This window comes from Tupaia chinensis, unplaced genomic scaffold (assembly GCF_000334495.1).
Source record: "Tupaia chinensis unplaced genomic scaffold, TupChi_1.0 Scaffold000674_2, whole genome shotgun sequence".
Taxonomy (NCBI): domain Eukaryota; kingdom Metazoa; phylum Chordata; class Mammalia; order Scandentia; family Tupaiidae; genus Tupaia; species Tupaia belangeri.
This window is the reverse complement of record NW_006160198.1, coordinates 1,062,771-1,073,612: the sequence shown is the minus strand read 5'-3', so window position 1 is coordinate 1,073,612 and position 10,842 is coordinate 1,062,771. Positions and strand designations below refer to the sequence as shown.

Below are 10,842 nucleotides of genomic sequence, written 5' to 3'. Positions count from 1 at the left end.
ATATATATGACATTCCTAAAATATAAGGAAACATTTTGAAACCAAGAGAAATGCATTATTTTAGCGCAAAATTGCAATGGATAGGGCTTTAGGGGGAAATAAACAGATGAAATAGGTCTGGAATAGAATTCTGACCATGTTACTAGTGACATATGTGATCTTGGGCCAGTTATCTAACTTCTGAACCTCAGTTTTCTCAATTGTTACAAAGGGGTTGAGACTGGGGACTTTATCATAGAGTTGTTGTCAGAATAGTTCCATTGAGACTTATCTCTGGCATGAACTGTGTTTAGAACCCTTTCCTGAACCTCTGATGTCACCAAGTATCTTTTTTCTATTTTCACTCAATATCATGTGCACACTTTTAAAATAGCAGTTACAACACAGTATGGAATATTCTGTTTCTGTTTCTATGCCTGTCCCTGATTCTAAACTGAAAGAAGGATTTTACTTATTTATCTTTTTATCTTATGTCTAGCACAGTGGCCAACATGATGTTTATAAATGTCAATAGTAAATAGTAGATATTAAAATTATTTTTTTTCAATGTAAGTATTAATTAAAAACGCAAATTTTTGAATGAGTCGATTACAGTTCAAATCTCATCTTTAGCACTTACTAGCTTTGGGCCCTTGAGCAATTTACTGGATATTACTATGCCTTGATTTCCTTATCTATGTTATCTTCCAGGGTGTTGTGAAGAAAAAAAATGAGCAAAGTATTTAAAGTTCTTAGAATGGTGCCTGTTACCTTATAAATGTTTTACGAATGTTATTATTTTTCATTGTAGCCCACTCAGCTCATCAATTTATAACTAGGGCTTTCCTGGTAACTTGATTAGATATTCATTAATCCTGGTAGTAATTATGAACATTCTTTTACTTTTTACAGCCCACTAGAGATGATCGTGGCTGGTTTGTTACACCTTTAGGTCCAAATCCATGGTGGACAGTGATAGCTGCTATCATTCCAGCTTTGCTTTGTACTATTCTGATTTTTATGGACCAACAAATAACAGCTGTCATCATCAATAGAAAAGAGCATAAACTGAAGGTATGTTTTAACATATTTTAATGTAAATAATATTGATTTAACTGATTTCAGTCGATTTTCATTAGACCTTGCCTGTATTCTGTATTCATTTGTATAGTACAAGAGTAAAATAATGTTTTTAGGTTCATAATTTATATGAGCTACTTTGTCTTACAATGAGATGAAAATATATTTGTTGTAGTGCTTGGCTGAGTTGTAACGTCTAAGACCTTCCTTTCAGGACGTAATAAAACAAAAAAACAATGTCAAAGTTCTAACTTTATCACGTTTAACTTGTCTTACTGTCTATTCTGGTGAAGTACTACATTACCAGCTTCTCTTACATCTAAAATTCTGTGTTCCTCTACTGAACTCTAAGACTGCTTATTACATTGCATTTATTATAGGAACAAACTGTATCTTTAGATAGTTCTCAGTTTCTTTATTATTCTGTCTGTAATGCCTATGACAACAAAATCCAGCCATAAATGTAGTTTGTAAATGACAATCCAGATTTCAATAACTTTTTTACAAACAAGACAGTAACTAAATATGGATCTATATTATTTATTATAGCTCAACGTTCCCATTTTGCAACCATGACTAATTGAAGTTGTTCACTGGTATACATTTTGTCTGAAATATATAACATTAGCTCTATCACTTACAGGAATATGTTAAATAAAATTTAAAACATCATTGAATTATTAAAAAAATAGCTTGAAACAAGCCTTATAAAAACAGGATTGTGGGAACCAGCAGTTAACGTAATGGCTATGTCTCTGGATTCCCACGTAGTTGACCGTGGTTCGTGTCCTGGACATGGTGGCTTAAATCTCATGCCGGGCGCGTGTGCGTGCGTGCCCAAGATCCCGAGAGGAGAATGGAGGAGAAGGGACTGCGTCGTGACCATCCCCCCTGGGGGGGTGATTTCTCACTTTCTGTCTCTATGTCTCTCTCTGTCTGGCGAGCGCATGCGCCCTATAGTGAAAAAAAAAAAAAAAAAAAAAAAAAGGACGGCACAATCTTACTTTGTTCTGATCTTTTGGGGGATTCATCAACTCTCTCAGGTACCGTTTAAACTCCAGAGAAACAGAAATTGTGATTTGGGGACCAGCAGTTGGCATAATGGCTATGTCGCTGGACTCCCATGTAGTCTACCATGGTTTGAGTCCCGGACCTGGTGGCTTAAACTAATGCCAGGTGCTTGTGCATGCTTGCCCAAGATTCCGAGAGGAGAATGGAGGAGAAGGGATTGTGGTGTGGCCATCCTCCCTGGAGGGGGGTTGATTTCTCACTTTCTGTCTCTTTGTCTCTCTCTGTCTTTCTGGTGAGCACATGTGCCCTATAAAACCTACCAAAAAAAGAAAGAAAGAAAGAAAGAAAGAAAGAAAGAAAGAAAGAAAGAAGTTGTGATTTGCATTAACAATGATGTAATATAAGAATGTACAATTATAGGACATGTGGAAAGACAGAGATAAGGAAAGCAAAAAACCATCCCCTCCCCTACAAGGGGAGTTGGGCATGCTGCAACCCTTCTCCATTCTCCTCTCGGGATTTTGGGCATGCACACACACATGCCTGGTGTGATTTTCAAGCTGCTAAGCCACGATGGGTCATGCGAGGGTTCAGCGCCTTAACCACCATGACACCTACCGGTCCTATTTGTAATAAATCTTAGTAAGAAGGAATTTTCTGTATATGTGGGAGAGAATATCTTTTAAAAAGTACATTCTCTATTCTCTTTGTAGAAAGTAACTTAGCTGAACTCAAGACTTTTTAAAATGAGTTTGTTTAATTCACTTGTGGTTTTTGTCAAAGAAAATGTTTAATTACTAAGGATATATTTTACTAAAATATCTCTAACATCTTAGAAAATAGCCAGTGGTGTGCTGTACATGTTTAACAACCAGTTCTCTGTGTGAAAAAGAGAGAGACCCTGAGTTATATTTTCTGCTGATTTCCATGGTTTGAATACTCCCATCATAACTCATTCTAGGCTACTGATGTGACATCAATTGGCAGAAAAGTGTTTTGAAAGTTACATAATTTTAGACCTATATGCACTGGATCCAAAACACCACTGAGCTAAACCATTCAATATTTAAAATTGTGAACTATTCATGGCAATAAAATAAGGAATTCATATTTCTTTTTTTGAAAGTTTTGCCAAAAACTTGTACACTCACCAGAGAAGAGAGAAAGAGAGAAGATGAGAAAGCACCTCCCCATGGGCATGGTAACGGTGTGATCCCGTCTCTGTCTCTCCCTTCTCTTGGGATTTTGGGCATGCATGCGATAATGTCCTGGTGTTTCTGAAGCTGCCACGTCTGGTACTTAAACAGTTCAGTTGGCAGTGCGGGATACAGCTGCCTAGCCACCACCTGGCCCAGGAATTTCTAAGTTTAATATATAGTTGTTCAATATAAAAAGTTCAAAAATATAATTTGGTTTTAAAATATCAACCTTCTGCAAAAGCAAACATCACTACAAGTTTATTATTAAACTAAAATAGTTAATTAAATAGATCTCTAAAACTAGTTTAAGTACTTTATATTGAATGTCATGCTGCCGTGCTACTTGTAAGATGTAGGAAAATAGTTTTCATAAACCTTGGCTCATTTTTTTAAATTTAAATATCTCTTTATTATAAAGTAGTATGTCATTTTGGTTAAAAAATCAGTTAAAACGATTTACTTATTTATTTATTTATTATTATTAATAATAATAATCCTGAGAGGAAGTGAAGGAATTGTGGTGTTACCATCTCCCTGGAGGTGGTGGGTGATTGGTGGGTGATTTCTCACTTCCCTCTCTCCCAGTCTCGCTCTGGCAAATGCACACACACCCTATGATAAAACAAAATCTTAAAAAGCTAAAAGTTTTTAGAAAGAATAAAAGGTATCAGTTAAACTGATCAGATAGTATTTTTTCTCAGATACTGGTGGAATCATATTAAAATAATAGAATTAAATGAAGATTTGTTGAGGGCTACATTACCTTTTTAACCATTGTGTGTCCTTACTCTCTCCGGTATAAATCACACAGCACTTGCCATTACTCCTTGCTCTTCATGAGCCTATGTACTTCCTTGATATTCACAGCTGTTCCAAACCCCTCAACTGATTGACAAATAAACTAATCTCCCATTACATAAAGTGCAGAATAGCTAAAATGCACTAAAGAATTCTTTAAATGTTCCTTTCAAGGACTTTCATTTTTAGAATTAGATATAGAGCTAAATTAAAGGATTTAATATTTGTGTCACTGAAATAAACCTTGAGGCTGCATTAGCAAACATTTTTATTATATAAAGAAATGAATATGTAGTGCAAAGTTTATAGGTTTGCACTTAATACCCTGGATCTAGTAAACAGTAGAGCAAATCTGGCTTAATCATAAACTCTGCTATTTTTAGAAAATAATAATTTATTTATTTAATTCAATTTGTTGTTGTTGTTATTGTTACTATTATTATCATTATTTTTAATTTGACCAGAAAGAGAGAAAGGGAAAGTGAGAAAGCAAGCTGCCAGGTCTAGGACTCAATGGTTTGTCATTTGGGAATCCAGTGCCTTTAACCACCATGCCACTTGACGGCCTCAAAACTCTGCTACTTTGCTACAAGAAGAAGCATCAGTCTACTTTTGGCCACTGTGAGTCCTAATACCCTTTTTGAATGTGGAGTTTTTTCAAAGCAAATTCCTTCCAATGAAAATGCAATTTACAATTTATCTTCACTGGACACCTATTTTTGAGCTATAGCTCTTGACTCCTTTTAGTTTCACTATTGTGGTAAAATGTTTGTGGAACAATGGGGACAAAAAAAATTAAATTCATACATAGATTTTTTTTTTAATAATGGGCATTTTCCACATACTTTTTGAAGATCCTTCATATGGTCTGTTACTGCTGATTTTCCTGTCAGGAACAACAAAATCACTTTCTGAGAACATTATTTACTCAGAATAATGGATTTTTGCAAAGCTGTTCTCTGCATGTTGATTCCCTGAAGTGTGTGCAAAATCTCCCAGATTTGATTTGAACACATTTTATTGAAAAGATATTATTTCTTGTGTATATTCCCAGACAAAAACTCATTTTGCCTTGATTGGAGCATTTTTTTCTTTTTTTGGAGAAGTTTTTTGCTACAGAGCACGTGCGCTCACCAGAAAGACAGAGACAGAGAGACAGAAAGCAAGAAATCACTCTCACACACACACCCCACACCCACCCCTGGGAAGGATGGCTGGGGTGGGGGTGGGGGGATGGTCACGATACAATCCCTTCTCCTCCATTCTTCTTTCAGGATCTTGGGCACACACACACACACACACACACACACACACACACACAGCGTGAGTTTAAGCCACTGAGTCTGGGACTTGAACCGTGGTTGACTATGTGGGAGTCCAGCAACATAGCCATTATGCCAACTGCTGGTCCCATGCATTTCTTGAAATTGTTTAATGAATCGTATTTTCTAGTTTCTGTCTGAGGCACCTGGTAAACTCCATATCATGTATCTAAATCTACATTACTTCAAATGTCATCATTTCATTATCTCATCCAAACTTGTATTTTAGATCTTTTCTGTTTTTCTTACCTCCATTGTCAAAACTAGCAGTTGGTTTTCCTTTAGGTAATGTTTCTCATGCCAGTAGAAATGTTTTTGTAATTTTCTTATTATTACTATGTACGTAATAAGGCCATGTTGAGCTGCATAGGTTAGACTCAACTCACTGATAAATGACTTACTACTTCCTGAGATAAGGAAGCTCAAAATTAGCAAAACTCCAACTTGCTGCACATCAAGATCCCCTGAGTTGCTCAAAGGTTTAGCTATAAATGTAAAAATTTGAAAATGTCAAGAATCATATGTTACATGTATGCAAGGAGACTTTAAAAAGGTAGCAGAACATAGAATTAAAGTACAAGTTTACTTTTGTACAAAATTATTTTGAAATCCATGCTTCGTTCTGTCACAGTAAGCATTTCTCACCCATGTTTTGAAGGGCCCTAGTACATATAAAAATCCAGTCCCTCCAGCATTTGTTTGTTTGTTTGTTTCTTCCTTAGAGAAGTGGGATAGGCGTAGGTTAACTGAATTCCTTTGAAAAGCATTAAAAATATCTGTTCGTTGCTGTTGTTTTAAAAATACACTCCTTAAAAGTAGAAAGAGAGAGATTATCTTACAGAAAAGAAAGTTTCTGTTAAGATACAATGATGGGCTTTTCTACTTGTTTCTGTAGACAGTTCAGGCTTCTTTTGACATCATTTTTAATAAACAGCAATACAATCCTGGATCACTTGAGCAAATGAATGCATTTGCAACATTCATTTGGCACACATTCTCTTGATGATTATGGCATTTGATATGTTCTTTTTTGCCCTCTTTGTCAGCCTGGTTCTTCATGTCAATCTATAGTCTTTTATGTGGTTAACTTGACAGATGCAGGAAATTGCTGCCAAGCTTTGAAATGAATTTTTTCAGCAGTGGCATCTGGGTATCAGATGGTCCTCTTGGCTGGCCTCTTGTCTTGCTGCATGTTGGTTTTAGTGGGGTCTGGTGTAGCATCACCTGTTGCTATGCTCCCTTTTCCTCCCATATGTCCATTTCTCGTGATTCATGGATGAATGTGAGAATAAAAGCTCTAGTTCTGTCTTTATTTGAGAAAAAAATCTTCAGAAATATGTTAGAAGGTGCAGAGTTCTCTGTCTGACAAAGGGATACTTCCCTTTGGCTGGCATGCCTATCAGCTAATAATTTGGTTACAAAGACCAAGTTTTAAATGAAAGGCAGGAAGGATGCCGATTAATTAGTGGGAATGCCAGAACTGCTTTATTTCCTTTGGTTTGCATTAAATCAAGATGCCCCTATTGTTGTACAATATAATCAGGGGGAAATTATATTTTTGTTTTTATCATGTAAGGGTACATTAAAAAGCTAGCTTTCTAGATTTAAAAACAAAGTTAGTCCCTTTGTCCATTTGCTGCAATCCAGAATCCTACTGTTTACATGTGTATCAGATTTTTTAAATACTCAGTAGGAGTTATAGGAATTATTATCGTGAGGAAAGCCTTTCTCATGTTATTTAGCAGTGGTTAATAGGTATCTTGAGAAAATCCTGGGTGTTCTAAAATCCCAACCTCAGCTCTCATGGCCCCTTGTCTTCTGACCTTTAATGTTCACCTCGTGGCCACCAATGCCTTCCACCTTCCATTCTCCCTCAGCACTGCCATAACCTTGCAGAACAGCTCTGGGGGTGTTCTGTACCATTTATATCACGCTCCCTCCTAGACAGGCCTTGAGGAATTAGGATCTTACTGTTCTACATCTGTCTCACTCCACAGTCCCAAGGACAAAACCCTTCTCTTAAGCTCACTCCTGTGTATGATATTGTCCTTTTAAAGGACAAAATTTGAGTTCTGTTCTGTGGAACCACATCTTCTAAAATGTTTTGCAAAAGGGCCAGGGGGCCATATTATAGCTGCGGTGAATCCTCTTTCCATGCCATTTTGGTTTTTCTGACACCGAATGCTTTCCTTTACACTTTCCAGCTCTTATGAATGAAAATCTTTCCTGATTTACTAGCAAAGAAAAGTTTTCAGAGTCATAGTTATTTGAGTTTAGACTTTCTGGTGAATTATAGCATTGTGCCAATTAAGTTGACCCAAGGAAGGCTACCACTGCACTGGTGACAGTACAAAGAAGAAAGGTTCTCAGGTAGTTATCTTCCATATATATTCTCCTCACTATCATCTCTTGAACTTTTTTTTTTTTTTTTTGACAGGTTTTGCTATAGGGCACATGCGCTTGCCAGAAAGACAGAGAGAGACAGAGAGACAGAAAGCGAGAAATCACCCCCCAGGGGGGATGGCCATGCCACAATCCCTTCTCCTCCATTCTCCTCTTGGGATCTTGGGCACACATGCACATGTGCCGGGCGTGAGGCCAAGCCACCAGGTCCGGGACTAGATCCGCAGTCGGCTACATGGGAGTCCAGTGACATAGCCATTACGCTAACTGCTGGTCCCTCATCTCTTGAACTTTTGTAATTTGGCAGGAATAAACAGAAATGAAGGACATACAATTGACTTTAAGAATATTTTTCTTAATAAGAAAATAATTATAAAGACAAACTAGTAGAGAGAAAACAATATCGTCGCAAATATGCAATTTAATAGTATATTATGTGTAAACTACAGACTATATGAATTTTTGTATTCACTATGAATGCTTGCAGTTTGATATATGAGCCTCTAAAACCCCAAAACTATTTTTCCAGAAGAATTGGTAATTTCTGCTCATGATTTTCATAACAGATTTAGCTGCTATATTTATTTTTAAATTACACTTACTAAATTTAATTTTAAGAGATGTTTCAATGACGCATATTTCCTTTTAAAAAAATCAGTTGATGGGCTGGTGGTAATGTGTCTACTGGTTAAGGTAAGACAGATATCTCATGGCTGACAGCGATTTAAATCCTAACCCCGGTGAACTGGAAAGCACACAGGGTACATGCGCATGCATGCTCCAAATCCCTACAGGTTAGAAAAGTGGAGAAGGGTTTGTGGCATGACTGTACTCCATGTGTGAGGGCATGCTTTCTCCCTCTCCCTCTCTCTGTCTCTCTCCCTGGTGAGCCCACACATCATCTGGCAACTAAAAAAAAATCAGTTGGTAACTTGTGTTGATTTCTTACTGTATGGGTATGATTGTGGGGGAAAAAAATTATGGGACATTATCTGCCCATAAGAAACACGCATTACTGAGGAGCCTAGAAACAAAGTGAGTACCAAAGAAAAATGTATTGTTCAACAGTCAAAATACAATAGCACTTAACCTTTACTGGATGCTTACTAGATAGCAGACATTATTCTAAATGATTTGCAAAATTAAGTACTTTAATTTTCACAAAATCCCAATGAGATGTCTTCTATTATCATCATTACCATTTTTCAGATAGAGAAAAAGAGACACAAGTGTTTTGTCTAAGGTTACTGAAATTGGCCTTTGATCCTAGGTAGAATCTATACCCTTGGTTTTTGTTTTTGTTTTAAGTTTCTTTTTTTTTCTTTCCTTTTCTCTTTTTTTTAATCCCTTCCTTCTTTTCTTTTTTCTTTCTTAAGAGAGGAAGACAAGTGTTTTCAAAAGTGTTTCATGCTGCTACTTCTCTCCAGCCTTTTCTAGCCTTCCAGGATCATGGCCATACATACATGCACCTGCTGAAAACTGGTCGACTCAGGGAACCAAACCCCCATCTTCTGCGTAGTTTCCAGCATCACAGCACATTGGCACAACTGCTGGACCACCATGGCTGGGCCAAGAATCTGTACTCTTTTTCTTTTTTTTTTTTTTTTTTTGAGAGATTTTCACTGTAGGGCGCGTGCGCTCGCCAGACAGAGAGAGACATAGAGACAGAAAGCGAGAAATCACCCCCAGGGGGGATGGTCACGCTGCAATCCCTTCTCCTCCATTCTCCTCTCGGGATCTTGGGCACGCACGCACACGCGCCCGGCGTGAGTTTTAAGCCACCGGGTCTGGGACACGAACCGCGGTCGACTACGTGGGAGTCCAGTGACATAGCCATTACGCTAACTGCTGGTTCCCAAGTATCTGTACTCTTAACCACTTCATTATATTGCCTTATGTGAAGTAGTCATAAAAATTAAAATAACAGTTGAAATGTCAAATAGACCAAGAGGGAAATGGTGCTCTCTCTGATTTTTCTCCTCAGAGAGGCCTTACTTAGTCATCTTATTCAAGAGAACAATCTCCTCACATCCTATTGCACCTGTTTCTTCGTGATTTACACGTCCTGTCTGTTCTAGAAAGCACTGAAGTTTGCAGTCCTAGAGGACAGATAGTGGAGTAGAACCACAGAGGACATAAAAAATATATATTATCATTTTAAGGAGAGGCTGATTTTTCTAATGCTGAAACAGAAACCATGAGAGCAAGACGGCATTAAGATGAGTCGTTATAATGAGATAAAAATTAGGAATTATATAAGGAAAAATAGGCTCCATGTTATGATTCTTCCCAGTAAAAATCACCCATTGAAACAAAAGAGGGCAAATGGGAAATGTTTAAGAAGAGGCTTCTTTGGTATTGTTGGAAAGTGGTTTCTATTCTCAATCAGGACATTCACAGTTCTATTGTTGACAGTTTTTTTTTTTTCTTTTTTCTTTCTTTCTTTTTTTCTTTTATTTTCTTTCTGTTTTTTTTTTTTTTTTTTTTTGTTTTTTTTTTTTTTTTTTTGCTTGTTGTTAACAGAAAGGTTGTGGGTACCATCTGGATCTATTAATGGTGGCTGTCATGCTGGGTGTGTGTTCCATCATGGGCCTGCCATGGTTTGTGGCTGCAACGGTCCTCTCCATCACTCACGTCAACAGCCTCAAGCTGGAATCAGAATGTTCAGCTCCAGGAGAACAACCCAAATTCCTTGGCATTCGAGAGCAAAGGGTTACTGGGCTTATGATTTTTATTCTTATGGGCTCTTCAGTTTTTATGACCAGTATTCTGAAGGTAAAGAAATCTGTCTTCATGAATTTAAGAGAGGGTAGAATATATTTATCATTCATTAAAATTTTCATTTGAATCTAATCTATAAGTTTGCAAATACTGTATGACATGATCAAAGTGATAAATTTCTTTAACATGGTTATATAATTCTTCATAACCTAAGAGGGGGTATTACAGCCTACATTTTAGAATCCCTAAGTACATAAAAATTTCATTTGACAAAGTAAAATTTGATGTATAAATTATTATAATACCTTGAAATGGTGATCAAACTATGG

At 37.0% G+C, this 10,842-nt stretch overlaps 1 protein-coding gene across 1 annotated transcript in view; it reads left to right on the top strand.

The window, feature by feature from the left end:
- SLC4A10 (solute carrier family 4 member 10) overlaps positions 1-10,842 on the top strand; it is a 155,193-nt gene that overhangs the window by 112,353 nt on the left and 31,998 nt on the right. The window contains exons 15-16 of the mRNA XM_027776513.1: positions 892-1,053; positions 10,316-10,567. Of these exons, the coding sequence (XP_027632314.1) occupies positions 892-1,053; positions 10,316-10,567 (414 nt within the window). The remainder of the gene's footprint in view (positions 1-891; positions 1,054-10,315; positions 10,568-10,842) is intronic.